Source organism: Rhynchophorus ferrugineus, unplaced genomic scaffold, assembly GCF_030347505.1.
Source record: "Rhynchophorus ferrugineus isolate W39M unplaced genomic scaffold, kcgeb_rfMv2 rfM4, whole genome shotgun sequence".
NCBI lineage: Eukaryota > Metazoa > Arthropoda > Insecta > Coleoptera > Curculionidae > Rhynchophorus > Rhynchophorus ferrugineus.
In genome coordinates this window covers 8455973-8471980 of record NW_027472583.1, presented here as the reverse complement: position 1 = coordinate 8471980, position 16008 = coordinate 8455973, and the positions used below count along the sequence as shown (strand labels likewise).

General features: G+C 33.8%; 2 protein-coding genes across 3 annotated transcripts; one reads left to right on the top strand and one right to left on the bottom strand.

Annotated features, from left to right (window-relative positions):
• Nucleotides 1–2296: 2296 nt before the first annotated feature.
• On the bottom strand, nucleotides 2297–15603 carry Eps-15 (Epidermal growth factor receptor pathway substrate 15). 2 transcript variants are annotated; one of them, XM_076401791.1, is made up of 18 exons: nucleotides 15343–15603; nucleotides 14886–14930; nucleotides 14560–14793; nucleotides 14333–14503; nucleotides 14171–14281; nucleotides 13909–14094; nucleotides 13662–13852; nucleotides 13435–13600; nucleotides 9268–9420; nucleotides 9120–9209; nucleotides 8929–8988; nucleotides 8530–8727; nucleotides 8288–8467; nucleotides 8160–8232; nucleotides 8034–8104; nucleotides 6569–6673; nucleotides 6234–6515; nucleotides 2297–3728 (listed from the first exon to the last, which is right to left on the bottom strand). In XM_076401791.1, exons 1-18 carry the CDS (start codon nucleotides 15367–15369, stop codon nucleotides 3240–3242), a joined length of 2832 nt encoding a protein of 943 aa, XP_076257906.1. In that variant the 5' UTR covers nucleotides 15370–15603; the 3' UTR covers nucleotides 2297–3239. The 2 variants fall into 2 exon arrangements, with proteins under 2 accessions (XP_076257906.1, XP_076257907.1); XM_076401792.1 differs by lacking the exon at nucleotides 8929–8988 and having other exon boundaries at nucleotides 15343–15452.
• Nucleotides 11152–13444, top strand: LOC143195679 (uncharacterized). Its single transcript, XM_083059053.1, is given in 7 exon segments — nucleotides 11152–11281; nucleotides 11335–11521; nucleotides 11576–11837; nucleotides 11898–12308; nucleotides 12369–12550; nucleotides 13038–13193; nucleotides 13258–13444. Coding segments are annotated over 7 exon segments (1494 nt in total). The 3' UTR covers nucleotides 13424–13444.
• Nucleotides 15604–16008: the final 405 nt, after the last annotated feature.

The following is a 16008-nucleotide window of genomic DNA, read 5'->3' as shown; positions in this document are numbered from 1 at the left end:
AACCAGACACATTTAAGACTTACTGAAGTAGTTTTTCTATTATTTGTTCTTATATTATTACTTTCTTAATTTCCTATAAATAAAATAGATCTATTTATTACATTTCGTTAGTTAAATATCCGTTAAAAACAAAATAGTCATGATATCAAAACAAAATTATGGAAATAATCGAGCGAATTAACTGACTGAAGAATTAGACACCTTATAAAGCAATTAACTTAAACAATAACAACATGTATATACAGAAATGTATGTGTGAAAGAGCGATTTCTTTTTTAAAACTAAGTCTATGAGAGTATTTAATACTACCTAGTATAAATAATAAGTATAAATATATTGCAGTACTCGAGTAATGATGGGAGTTAACTTTCTGTTCAAAAACCGTCATTGCCAAGTCTTTTTTAATAGTGAAATATACGAATGTAACATATAAAGCAACGAATGTCGAACTAGTGTTTCTTATTAATAATGTGGACTATTTGACAATAATTTAGCAAACAAATCGTTTTACTCAATAACAATAATCTACTTCAATGTCTATAATTATATATGTAGTTAAATATATATATATATATATATATTTGGTAATTTAAAGTTCAAGAATTATAATACAGTATCATAATAATATTTTCTAGTCCTTCGACTTTGCTTCAATGTTGAAATAAAACGGGCTTGCAAAAAATTTCTCATTATATATATGTGTGGAATTACTGCGCCGTTATGAATAATCTAAGAAAATGAGGTATTTCAGATTTTTCTTTTATCAGAAACTATTGTAATTGACTTGAGAACGAACCCAAAAACACTTTCAAGAAACAAAAGTATATCTTCATCATTCGATAATCAGTATGTCTAAATAGTAAAATATCGTTTCGGATTCAATTCGTCCATAATTATACACAACCGCCAATATACTTTTGTTTCTTTGGTATTGGTTTGAGACTTGAAGACAAAGCTAAAAAACGGAAAACAGAACCAGACACATTTAAGACTTACTGAAGTAGTTTTTCTATTATTTGTTCTTATATTATTACTTTCTTAATTTCCTATAAATAAAATAGATCTATTTATTACATTTCGTTAGTTAAATATCCGTTTATTACATCTTATAGCTATTCATTAAGTAAACTATATGGAAACATAATTTAACGTCAATTTTAGCGCATTCGCCAAGTCAAAGTTAATAGATTAAGACTTTTCGGTAAATATTGATATAATTATAAGAAATATACAAAATTACAAATATTCCGTTGGATTAGATAACCTTTGAGAACTTATAATCCAAATAGTATTCAGCACATAATATAGGGGTAGGGTAGCATATATATGCTCACATAAGTAAATTATTACATTGGTTGTAAAGAAACGCAAAAAAAGTAGTAATTGAAGATGAAAATTACATAACAATTTTTTTTACAAAGTACCTTAAATTCACAGTACTTATATTAGAATTTCAAAGGGGAGTCATTAAGTAAATAACATTATCATATGAAGCAAACACTAGAGTAAGTCATTTTTCAAACAATTAATACACATATCATATCATTTTTTGACAATAATAATAAAATCTATCCCCACCTAAATCTTTGTGTTAACACTATATTAATACAAGTATGAATATATTAGACCATTATGCCTTTCTTACACTGGTTGTCAATACTGACTTGTTTTGGTTAAAATATTAATAGAAACGAGCTTTTAAGCAGAAGACAGTTAAATGTGCTTATAATCTACTAAACATCTTTTTATTGTTGACATATAATCGAACTGCTTTTCGATTCCCTTACATATTCTAAAATGTACACAATAGAATACCACAGCTTTTATACATGTCAGAATTAACTCACAGCACCATATATTTAAATTTCTAATTGGAATTACCCTAATAAGAAAACAAGGCTGTTGCACAAAACTGCCGTAAAAGTAAGAAAAGCGCTTGTTTGTTTAAATTTTTATATTAGTGCTTATTTTTTGGTCGTAAATAAATTAGCACAATCTAAGATACACTTTTTTATACAGAACGATGTAGAGGCACGGAAAAACTTAACAATCAATACATATATATTTATACATTATTTTGTTGGTAATAATAATAATGAAAGCTACACCTAAAGGTAATATATAAAGGATATTGTCATATGATGACATGTTTCAGGTGTAAATGTCACGATACAGATAATAATTTAACAATTATTCACAAATAGTTCGATTCCACTCGAGAGATGTATGTGTGTATATGATGATGATAAAGACGTGTTTAGAAAAGTTAGAGAAGGCGTTAAAACAAAACGAGAACTAAATTAAAAAAAATATATTTACCATGTTAAAAACAAAATAGTCACGATATCAAAATAAAAGTACGGAAATAATCGAACGAATTAACTGACTGGAGAATTAGACACTTTATAAAGCATTTAACTTAAACAATAACAACATGTATATACAGAAATGTATGTTTGAAAGAACGATTTCTTTTTTTTAGAACTAACTCTAAGAGAGTATTTAATACTATCTAGTATAAATAATATATTGCAGTAGTCGAGTAATGATGGGAGGTAACTTTCTGTTCAAAAACCGTCATTGCCAAGTCTTTTTTTTTTATAGTGAAATATGCGAATGTAACATATAAAGCAACGAATGTCGATCTAGTGTTGCATTTTAATAATGTCGACTATTTGACAGTAATTTAGCAAACAAATCGTTTTACTCAATAACAATAACCTACTTCAATGTCTATAATTATATTTGTAGTTAAATTTTTTTATTTTGGTAATTTAAAGTCCAAGAATAACAGTATATAACAATTTTTAGTCTTTCGACTTTGCTTCAATGTTGAAATTAAACGGGTCTGCAAAATATTTCTCTTTACATATATGCGTGGAATTCCTGCGTCGTTATGTATAATGTAAGGAAATGAGGTACGTTTTTCCTTTTAGCGGAAACTATTGTAATTGACTTGAGAACGAACCCAAAAACACTCTCAAGAAACAAAAGTGTATCTTCATCATTAGATAATCAGTATGTCTAAATAGTAAAATATCAATTTCGGATTGAACGCGTCCGTTATTATACACAACCGCCAATAGACTTTTGTTTCTTTGGTATTGGTTTGAGACTTGGAGACCCAGCTAAAAACGGAAAACAAAACCAGACACGTTAAAGACATCACCGGGAGTCTCTTTTATCTTGTAATAATAACACAGTCAAAGCTAGAGTTCAATGCACAGCACCGCACGTGATCAGCGTTTGTCCTGTTCGATCTTGCTTAGAGTGATGGCCCTGGCTAGATCCTCCTCCTCTCGCTGGTGACGTTCACGTCGCTCTCGCTCGGCTTTGAGACTCTCTCTCGCCGCCCACGCCATCTGCTGATCCTCAGTCGGTAGATCGACGATCGGGGCCGATGCTCGGCCGCTGGCCGTCGTCCTGTCACCAATGCCAAAAAGCGGTACCGACTGACGCCCGCCCAAACCAAACGGATCGAACGCGTCGAACTTATCGTCGAAAGTCCTAGCGACCGTGTCCAGGGACTTATCCGATGTACCGAAAACGTTACCCGCCTTCGCGGGTTTGCTTTTATCGTCAGCCTCGTCCTCGTCGTCGAACGTGATATTGAACGGATCCTCGTAGCGGTAATCCTTGAACGGGTCAACCGAAAAATCCAGGCCCTTAGAAGGAGCGACTGCGTTCGTTGAATGGGCAGCAACCGGAGCAGTTGGGGCGGGCGGGAACTGAAGACGATACATTTAAAGTTATTAAGGCTGCAAATAGAGACAGAAAAAGAAAACAGGTGTTAGTATTTGAGCTGCTTCCGGAGTCTGCACCTAAAACTGTTAGATACTGCACTGCTAACTAAAAAAAGAAACGAGATTACGATAACTGAAAACTTGCTGATGCGCTCTACTGGTTCCATGCGATCTGAGTGGGCTAAATAAATAAAACGTAAATGAATAAATAAACATAAAATAGCTCAATAACTTCCTGCACATAATCATCAACTAAATACTTTTAATAGTTTATTAACTTTCATTCAGTTCATTGTAATAAAAATCAATTATATATTGGTACGTGAAAAATAATCTTAAATAACCCAATTAAAGAATCAGCACTGAAAAATGTAATGCGACATTCTACAATAATAAACTAATAATATATATTGGTCTTTAATTAAATTAAATTTAGGCTTGGTTTCATCATCTTCATGACTAATGCTTATGACGTTCAATAATTTTAATACACAACAATTTTAATATTTAGTAATAAAATAAAGAATGAGTGACAAAGGTGGTTAAAATATAATATTTGACTTTTTTCTAAATATAATATAAACGTAAAATAATTATGACGTGAAGCAACATAAAATATCGTATTGTATCGAATGTATGGTAAAGCTAGGCCAAGATAAGAAAGGCACCGAGCAAATAGAAAACACGTGGCTAGCAAAAACAGCCTCATCAGCTCGTTATCGAGTAGGATAATAGGAGTAATAACATGAAGCATCCAGAGTGAGAATAACAGAAGTGGCCAAAGAATTAAAGAACTAAGAACAAAACACACGAATTAGTAAAATAAATACAGAATTAGCCAACGAACATGAATTAAGAAATTGCCAAGAGAATTAAAATTTAATCAGAATTAAGAAGAAAAATTATCAAGGATGGAAGTTAAGAATCAAAAACAGAAGAATTCTTCTATGTCGTCTGTATAATCATCAGTTGGATTCGATGACGGAGTTAGTATTATCCTAAACCAGACAGACAATTTAGTAAGTCATTTCCATCCAATTCATAATTATTTTCGCCATTACATATCCATTTAACATTGTTATTTTCTTAAAGTATTATTCATCTGGATGAACAAACTCTTTATGCATTAATTTATGTAAAGAAGAGAGAAAATAAATTGTATTTTATACATTGTTTTCTCTCCTTAATAACTCAAGAATAGGGGTAGACAACAGCCAGTGGAGTCATTAATCAGGTCGTTGCAATTGTAAATGTATCTTTAACTGAGTCGTGCACCCATTGATCCCATCCTAATCTTCTGCCTACGAATCTTGATGTTAGATCTGGTGTACTATTTGTTTTGAGGCGAGAGTATCTTAGACTGCCCACTTCCTGCAGTTCAGCAGCTAACTTAATGTGTTGGTCTAGTCTGGCTTGATAGTTCCTGCTGTATGATTAAATTTTTCCTTCCTCTTTCCATCAATAAACTGACAAACTGGTGAGTTGGTATTATCTTTGTTAGATGTTCCGTCATTATATTTAGTACGATTTTTTCCAGTAATTTTCCAACTACCGGAAGGAGGTATATGGGTCTGTATGATGCCATATATTGAGCTGGTTTGCTGTGTTCTAGTATCATTATTACTTAGGTTATTTTACACTGGCTTGGGTAGAAGGATCGTTTTAAACATGAATTGAAGATAACAGTAACCCTTTTTGTGAGAGATGCTTCAAAAGCGTAGCGTCAATAAGATCGTAATGTTTAGAGTTTCATAATTGTCAAAAATAAATAAAGAAATAGAAATTAACCCCTCTAATGCTTTGGTTTCAAAATAGACGTGATATACATGACACTTTAAATAAGACGAACCGAGGTGTTCTAATCCTTTTTCACAATCATAATTCAGGGTCGAGAAGTCTAGATAGATAGATCCATATTAAAGATCAGTAATAGTGTAAATAAAGTAAGTAGTGTAAAGTAGTCTCAAACAAATCCTTAGTTACCAAACAAGTTTAACGTCAACAGCTTTGCAGTAATATTAATTATTTCATATAAAAATATAAATGGAGAAATATTTGTAATATATATTAACCACAGCACTTGTCAACCCATCATTGATCCTAAAATGCACTGTTTTCGTCGTCTGACCACGCACGTGGATTGACCAAAACAATCGAGAAACTTAAACTGCATTTTATCGATAATTTCTTATTTTACATGTGGTATCCGCTTATCTATGAAATAAAACAAAAATTTATGAATATAGATTACTTTTTCACGTTCCTAATATATCCGTACTAGATTATATTTATCTACTGATGAATATGTACAAAAAACAAAGAGATAAAGATGTGTATTATACCTGGATACGAGTGGGAAAATGGGAAGGGGAACGGACTGGAATATGTAAACTGAATTCCGGCGACCACATACTCAATAGAAAACTATGGTGCGCACACTAAAAATGAACGTGCATGTTCAACATTTACACTAGTGATTTGCTAAGCTACCTTTGAATCAAAGTTAGCGAAATCGGCGAAACCGTCCGCTTCGCTACCGCTACCGAAAGGGTCGCTTCCGAAAGCGTCCTGGTTCTTCTTGACGACGGGCGGCTGGGCTGGTCGTGGAGGCGCTGGTCTGGGAGGCGGCTGTTTGCTTTTCTTCGGTGGTAACGCGGGACTGGGGCTAGAGGGTCGAGGGGGCGGCCCGGCAGAGGTCACCGCCGTCGGATTATCTCGGGTAGGGGCGTGCAACACGGCGAATGGATCACAACCAAATGCATCTTTGTCAGGCTGTTATAGAAAAGTATTAATATATTTTCGAATATACTAATATTTATTTTTACCTCAGAAGCGGTGGTAATTTTCTGGGTATCGTTGAATGCATTAAATGGGTCTTGTTGAGTATTGCCAAAAGATCCTCCTCCAAATGGATCGTTAGAGAATGCATCCTATATTAGATGCGGTGAATAATATATTTAATCGTTTAGTCTTGACAGAAAAATAGCCAATAATTATTCGTCTGGCATAAATAGTTACCATATTACTCTATGATAGTTACATCAAAATGACTTTTCGATTATGGAGGGTTACAATTGTTTAATGCGATTACACCGTGTGACACAATTTTTCTAACATAAATAAGATTACATGTTTGGAATTCCTTATTCCATTGTTAAAAAAAACATTGTTTAATGATATGGTTGTCTAACACGTCAGGTTCTTTAGTAACAATGTGAATATTATTTACGCTTAAAAGCTGTATTATTCCACAATGGCAGCCGATTGCATATTCAGTAATTTTCAAAGAAATGTATAACAAGAAACGAATTTTAGACTTAATCAAATACAAAGCATACAATCACAAATACAATACAATTATGTAATATGTATGTTATATATTATAATAATTAACTGTAATATAATATATTACTATATTTTTATAAAACTAATAATATAAATAAATAAATATTATTTAAAATTTTCATACTGTCTTTATTTATTTATAGTACTTTAATTTACCATAACTTTAAAGTGGTATGTATTACAAAAAATCCGTTAGAAGTTTTTGTGGTTAGCAGATACAATTTGACAAAAAAGGCATTTTATTTAATGTTATAGAACAAAAACATCACTGTGTTATTATTCAGCTATTGAGGACAAACCACTATGATAAGTTATATGATTAAGAAGCACATTTACAGGAGACTGTTATCAATCAGCCAACACCCGTATGTCAGGGAATGTTGATGCTGTTGGTGAGAGTAAATACAGAAGAACTTGAAGCAGCCAATTAGACACCACGGATAAAAGCCAGTTCTTTTACAGACTTCAACGTGGCTAATTTTTAGTCGAAGATATGGTAGAGGACATTGACACAGGAGCTTAAAGTTAACGATTATAATGAACGAAATTCAGCAGGTGGCCATACCTTCATAAAAAGTACCTTTTCAAACTATAGAAAGACGATATACAGTTCCAGAAGGGCGGCGTTATATGCTGCACAATTGGGTCCTTGCATGAACAATTTGATGATATGCTTATTTTTTGTAGATGTAATCTCGAGAGATCAAGTCATTAGACTCTCCTAGACTTGTTATTTGGCGTTTTCTTTTATAAAGTAAATGTAGTGCAATGCTTAAATTCAGCAGGATTTATGAAGATTTTATTCAGAATTGGACAAAGTGGACATTTGAGCGATGTTATACATGGTAGCAACAAATAAAAAAATCATTTTGTTAATACACCATACCAACATGTTTCATTGCATTCGCTTTTACTAAAAAACCTATAGATAATTTGGATACTTACATTTGCTGGTTTAGTGAAAGCTGAGCTGAAGGGATCACTGTCAGTCAGAGAATTCTTTGGTTTGAATGGATCTGAAAAGGTTTAGAGTATTAAAAACAATCTAAAATGGTTATATAAGCAATTAACCATTCTGGAATGGGTCCTGCTCAAAACCACCGTTGGAAGCACGATGTTGATCGAAGGCATCGCCGAATCCGTTCTGCAAATGTAAACAAATTATTTTTTTTTCCACAGTTGCTAGCCAGTCCGCGCACCTGTTTCGATTGTCCACTGCTCAACTTTGAGTATTCCACATCTCTGAATTCAGGATTGACCCTCAGCGCGGTGTCCGGCACTTGGCTGGCATCCCCCGAGCTGATGGCCGCGTCGCATAAAGTAACGGCGTCGTTAATCTGTCTGGTTTGTTCTTCGAGCTGAGTGATTAAAGCCTTGGCCTGTACAAGGATGGTTTAGATTAGCTCTCCCCATAAAACTATAAAGTGATCTAATCGTTTACTTGACTTATACTCAGTTGGGTTTCCTGCAAACTGCTCGTAATTGATTCTAACTTCTGGGCGCTGTCACTGATTTGCTGCTCCAAACGCTGTTCCTCCTGTCTGAGACCGTCCAATTGCTCTTTTTTAGTTTTCAGTTCATTTTCTTGAGTCGACACTAATTCAGCTTGTTCAACTGCTTGTACACGCAATTTATCCACCTAAATGATAATTATGATTATAAAAATGTCACAAGACAATAATAAAATCCTCACCCATTTAGAGAATAACTACCATTGCTCGAATAACACAAAAACAAATAAAGGTAGCAAAATTAAACTGATGCACGCTTTTGTTCTTTTTACGATATCGTATTTTTTATTTTTGCATCAATCTAATATAAATAAGAAACAAACACCTACCTCTTGTGTACTGAACTCCAGCTCATAGTTAAGTTCAGACTCTGTGGTAACATCAGTATTCTGACAAGAAAATAAATTAAAAAAAAAAGACAGGACAAACAAGCCAAGCTACTGAACAATATACCAATAAAAAGCAAAGCCAATAGAAACAGCTACCAAGCATATAGAAGCAAAAACATCCGAAATCTCACCTGCGCTTTGAGATCATTCAGTCTTTTTTGTGCTTCACCTTTTTGAGTTTCTAATTGTTTCAATGTGGCTGACAATGTATCTAGCTCACTCTATGAAAGAAGAATGATATCAAATAACTCAAGTTGGCCAATGTTTTAATGATTGTACCTGTAAGTTTTTGATCTCTCCCACATTGATCTTGATGTCTGCTTCCTTTTGCGTTATATCAGTTTCTAAAACTAATTTTTCCTTGCACAATTCTTCGATGTCTTTGCTAATCATGTCCAGTTCAGGATTCGAATATCTCGTGTTGTTATTTTCCTAAAGTAACAGATAATATATGTGAGTATCCATCCTGTATATGAACAATTAGCGATAACAACAACCTGAATTGGTCTTTGTAAATATTATGATATTCCCCAGGAGACAAAAGGTTTTTACAGAATTATGGAATTCCCAACAATAAAATCAAGGACCTAGCAATGGAGATGGACCTAGAAAACTCCGACACAGAAACTCGACGGTCTCCAAACTTTCCGAAAAAGCGATATTACACGCTTTACCTCCACAGACGCACACCATATAATCCCGAACGAACAATTCGGTTTCCGTGTCAAATACTCAAGCCTCCATTAAGCTGCTCATGTCGCAGTAACCATTCACCAGGCATTAAGAAAAGGTCGCAAAGCTGGAGCCATCTTTTTAGATGTTTTGAAAGTTTTCGATCAAGTATGGTACACCGGTCTAATTTTCAAAACAGTCCGGTTTGGTCTACCGAATGACCTAATCTCTCTGACTGATTCATACTTGGACGGTAGATCCTTTCAAGTGAGGATCGGTGACGCTGCCTCCTTTCGAAAACAAAAACAAGGAGTTCCGCGTCTATCGCCTCCAAATCAATAAAGTCCCTATCCCCAGGCCTCATAAGGTATCATACCTCAGTCTCCAGTTCGACCGCAGGTTCCAATGGTCAGCCCAAATCCAGCATGCTATTTGCAAAGTAAATGACGTGTACAGTCTACTCTTCCCACTCCTCTACAGAAAAAGTAAATTCCCAATACCCAGAAAGCGACTTTGTATTGATTTGTATAAAATGTTAGCCCGTCCAGTCCGCTTCTACGGAGCATAGGTGTGGTACAGGTACGTCTCTGAGAGGCAACTTGAACTACTCCAAGTGCTCCAATCCAAAAAAAGTCCGCGCGTTTCTCAATGTCCCATGATTTATAAGGAACGTCAACACTCACATCGAATCAGGCATCCCGTTCGAGAAGAGTTTCACGAACATGCTCAGTGTAAGGTTCTCCTCAGGCGCCTTAGAACACGACAACAATCTGATGAAATCCCTACCCATCCACAAAACCCGGTCCCTAACCAACTACGACAATCCCAGTCGTAACTTAGGGTCTCTGTGGCCCGCAAAACATTCTCTATCCCGAAGCCGAAACGACATCAGCAAAAGACCATTTGGTTCTAGTTCGTCATTCATTCATTTCGTGTCTATTTTTCAATGTGTATGACATATAAACTAAAACCCAGAGTTCATGTGGTAACAATGCGACGTCTGACGTCACACATTTATAATTTTTGGATTAAATAAATTATTAGAATTATAACGAATGAAGAAGGGAAAGATGAGGAATTTGTTTCCAACATAGCAAAACAAAAAGACAGAACTCTTATAGATGTTATTATATTAAAAGCACTTATTGAATTTTATTTAATAATTTCTTTTCATAAATTAAATTGTTTTTTATTTAAATTTCATTAGTTAATGAAATGTGACGTAAAGGATGTCACGTGCCGCACCTGCATGGTAAATTTTATCAAGGAATTAATCAAATGTCTTTACAGCAAAATGTTTTCTATACAGGTGCTAATAATAGATATTTAAATTGACCAATCACATTACTTGAATGGGCTGTTATAACCCCATCTAGATATCGGACGTAGTGAAATTTTTCTCCAGAGACTTCTACTGAGTTTTCTCTCTATTACTCTATGTATATATCGTGGGTGATATCGATACATTAATATTGTTGTCATTATGTCATTATGCTGTTACAATGCATTATAATATGGATCATTCTATATCAAATCCTGACTGTTCATAGCGGTTTCTTTACTAGTTCATTAGATAAAATAAAGAAAAAAGCGCAAGCAGCTTATGGGAAAAAACAAAAAGGTATTATCTCTATAAAAACAAATTTAACACGAGATGATAACAGCTGGTTTAAGGGGAGGCTTTAAATTTATATGGTCATCCGAAGAACGAATATCCATATTTTAATAATAAATACAGAGATGAAAACAGAGCTCAGTGGCAGACTTATTACGACTGCCTGCGGGATCAAAGCGAACATATCGGCCCGCAAAAAACCGTCGTACCTGAAGCCATTCTCGGCTTCGAAGGTTCCTTCATCAAGTAGGTTTATTTTAGTACAATGAATTTAGCTGATTCAAAATCTTGGATTTTTAGAATGAACTGTAAAATATGCCTAAGTCCCAGTGAAAGAGGCACTATTGAATCAGTCGTATGGGAATGGGCTCACGAAGAGGCAACTGTTTTATCACCTATAGTGCCCAGCGAGCATATTTTGGTCTCTCCCGAAGATAAGATTCTGCAGATTTATAACTTAGGGAGTGAAAATACCGGACAGTACGTCTGCCGATTAGGTCAAACATTTGCGGCTCCTTATTTCCTCACAGTGGTAAATATGGATGATTCTTCAATTAGAGAAGTATAAATTGAACGTTATTATTGTTGAATATCTCTCATGTTAACATGATATAATTTATAGGTCCATAATACAGAAGCACCAGTAGGACCTTATCCTAAAGAACCCGAATCACTAACCAACAATCTCGTAGTGGATACCGAATGGGGTGATTGGTCAAGTTGTAGCAAATGCGACGGAATAGGACGCAAATACAAATTAGGTTACTGCGTGGTTATATGGAAAGATCTAAAAGGAAATGTAAATGAAAGTTTATGAATCAAATATGATCACAAAATGAAACTATATTGATATTGTTAGAAAGTAGATTACGAAGGAAAAAATCGAACCAAGAGGGACGTAAGTGACCATGACCAACTGTTTAAAATATTCAAGTATGGCATTCCGTGTCAGAGCCATATCATACCTTCGCATCTCAAGTCCTCTCTAACGATCAACAGTAGAAAAAATGAAATTATGAGCGGATATTGCAACGTATTAGGAACACAATTTAATAATCCCTCGATAGTTAAATATCAAAAGGTTATTTTTTAGATTAAATGTCCTCAAGTAAAAATATTCGAAGTTAGGGATAAGCATGGGAAAATTGTTGAAAAGGCTAATAATTCAGCGGGTATTTTCTCCCTGCTACAAGGGCTGCCTCCAATTGAGCCCTTAGTGGATAGACGAGTGCAATATGAAGAAAAAGATGCAGATATAGTTTTAATTTGTCCAGGGTATAACATCATTCATTTAAAATTCTCAGTTTCTAAAAAAAATTTATATCAATGTCATCTATCGAAACCATAGTTCTCCACTTAATGGTATCATAAGCCTTACTCCAAAAAAAAAATGTCGAAATATTTTTGATGTTAATGGACCATTTTTGGTTTAAACTAATTCATTTTTATACTGCGAAAAAAACAAATTTGAAGTTCACAAAAAATCTTTGCCTCAGATGAAATATATGGTAATAAATGTTTTTTCTTAAATCAGCCGAGAAAGAAAAATAATTCAGTTGAACTTATAATTCAAATTTTCAATTCAATGACCTTTAATATTAGCGTATCGATTTATATATTAGAATAGGCGATTATGTAATCCAGACGGCCTAATTTTACGTAGTCAACCGTTCATTGAAAGTTTAATTGATTTTTATTACCTTTTAATTACTTTGAATCGAAGACAATATTATATCGAATATGTTATTGTAAACGTTTCCAGGAATCTCAATAGCGACGTACCTATTCAGTGGCAAATTGGAGATAAAAATTTAATTCCCGAAATAATATCCAAAGAATCTAATGGTCGAATCTATATAAGTATCACTGATCGTGTTCACATAAATAAAGCTAGACTTGCAGATTCCAACATTTATAGGTGACTGTACTTTTGAACCTTATTTCTATCACCATTCATGAACATCATTAATTTTATTTTTTAGTTGTTGGCAAGGAAATTTAGCTGGGACCATACGATTAGTAGTGGAGAAAAAATTTAAAATGAATTTTAACCATACAGTTATGCTTATTGGTATTATCGCTATAATGGGAACCTTTCTGTATGTTTTTATTAAAATCATCGCTCAACATCAAAATATGAAAGACTAGGTGGTACTTACCGCGACACCTTCTGCTGGTTTAGTGCTTCTGAAGCTAGGAGGTACCATTTCTGGAGTGAGTGTGGGAGGCGGTTCAAGTCCTTTTAAGCACCGGGCGACAAACCACATTGCTAGCGCAAACTGCTCATTGTTGAGCTTTCCAGTTTGTTTTATATCACACAACGACCTACAGTCACACCATTTTACTTAACAAACAAATTTAATCTTTTTATTTAGTTTTTATTCACCATATGTGTGCCAGGATCTGCTGTGGTACTCCACTTCTCAGAAATACATCTTTAATTTCACCTCCCGAAACGAATCCATCTTTGTCCACATCACTTTTAATAAACAAAGCATCAGATTTTGATTTTTCTTCCGATGTTACCACCCAGGGTATTGTAGGTTGCACAGACTGTACAGGTTTTGTTGATGGAAGCTGATTGTTGGGAATATTCAGTTATAGGACATTAAAATTCCATTATAACGACTTACCATTGGTTGTATGGTTGGTGGTGGCGGTGGTACATCAGGTTTTACACCGTCTAAAGGTCGGCTTATCAGTGGAGCAGTACCTAGTGGTGTCGGAATAGAATTTTTCTTTGCAGGAGGTAGCAATTCTGGTGGTAAAGTGTTGGGGATGGCATATTTTTCAAGAGCTTTGTACACTAAATGCATGGCCTTAAATTATATTTAATATTTTACTTGCTAATATTAACAAGTATAGTTATGGTTAAATTTTAATATTAGTGCTTACCACTACAAATTCATGTCTATTTAACATTCCATCCTTATCTTGATCAGCCAAATCCCATATCCTTCCTAGTGTTTCAAATGGTAATTTTGATTGCATAAGAACATTCTTTACCTATAAAGAAGCACTTAGTTATTTTCATTCTGATGAAATAATAATACATACTTTATTTCCTGGAATCAAGCCATTTAGAGGTTGAAGAGAATCAAACAACTTATCATATTTTTCTCTTTCTGTTGGCTTAATTGTCCAGTCCACAGCTGATGGTGGAAGTGACGTTATAAGAGGTGTTGAAGTAGGTCTAGGTGGTTGTGTTTTGGGAATAGGGATATCTCCCTATGATAGACAATCTCAAAGATTTTATATGACAGAATAAATGATATTGTACATACCATCTTTGGTGGAGGGACAATTTCATTTAAATTATTTACACTTAAATCTTTGCCATTTTGTACTAGTGCAACTAGTTTCAAAGCAACAAACATTCCTGCTTTATCGAGGCTTCCTCTGCCACCAGGATCAGAGAGATCCCATATACGTGACAGAATTACATCACTTAAACCTGATCTTTTTAAGAATCTGGCTGCATCCATACCTCCAACAGTTCCGAATCCGTTAGGATCCACCTGATAACATACAGATAGTAACAATATAATGTTGATCCTTGGCAATTAAATTATACAAATATATAATTTATTTTATTGTATTTTATACATACCATGTTATAATAGGCATCATAAACTGTCATGTGGTTTCCTGCAACCTTAAAATTATCATTTTCTTTAAGAAATCCTTACGAATATAATCAGTTTTGTTGGGTGGTGTAAAATGTATCATATTTTGCAAGTTGGTAAATAATAAAAAAATAAAAGAACAGTTGAATGTAGGTCAAATAAGATAAATATTCAATCATAAGAACTTCGAATGGGTTATAAGTAAAGCTGTTTTTTAACTCCAAATATATTCATTAATGAATTATTGATAAAAACCTTTTGAAAAACTAGACCGCCCTCCTAAATGTCAAAATGTAAAAAGATTGCATGAAAAATCGTGAGACCAAACAACGTAAGACACTTCTCTCTTCCAGATCAACATATGTCGATATAATTGAATTATACATTGGAATTTGAAAAAATTAATAACAAATATTGTTTAAATAATTATTTTTAACCTACCTGCGTTGGTGATGGTAATGCAGCCATCTTTACTGTGGATTTAAACTAGTTTATTATCATTGGACGTCCGTCATTGGCAGACTTTCGAAATGGACCAATCCGGACGGAAATCGATAACAGAGCATTTTGACGTTTCCTGCAAAAAACACCGATTAAATGAATTCTGAATCATATATCAAACTCAACAAATTGGAAAGTTTTTATATTTATAAACTACAATAAATAAAATATGTTATTCAGACTAATTGTTGCAAAACCACCTTTAATTAGATGTGAAAGCTTTCTGTTTTACTGGTTGCCTGATCTGTACCTCTAGAATATTTAATTATTTTCATCCTAAATAAAGTTTGTCATAATGTTTAAAGAAACAACATTATTTGGAGAAATTTATATGTAACTGCTATGAAATAAGGAACAATATGTCGTATATAAATGTCATCAAGCAAAAACGATATTTTGACAAGTTGAACATCTTTTCAATTTACAAACAGATTTTAATTGTCGATTGTTTTGTGCTTTGAATAAATAATATTTCTATACCCCTCGTTTACATTTTAATGAGTAAATCCTTCAAAGTCTATATTCTCGGCCATTTTTGGGATAACTGGACAGCCACAGACAATAAATAATTACGAAAAACAAATGCAACGAGACGGTTGAATATAA

What these genes read in the sequence shown, in the direction of transcription:
- Eps-15 (XM_076401791.1), bottom strand. Translation starts at nt 15,369, where the DNA reads ATGGCTGCATTACCATCACCAACGCAG. An exon ending in CAGATCCTGGCACACATATG is followed by an intron (nt 13,601 to 13,661) that starts GTGAATAAAAAC and finishes GTGTGACTGTAG; the next exon opens with GTCGTTGTGTGATATAAAAC. An exon ending in TGAATGATCTCAAAGCGCAG is followed by an intron (nt 8,989 to 9,119) that starts GTGAGATTTCGG and finishes TTTTCTTGTCAG; the next exon opens with AATACTGATGTTACCACAGA.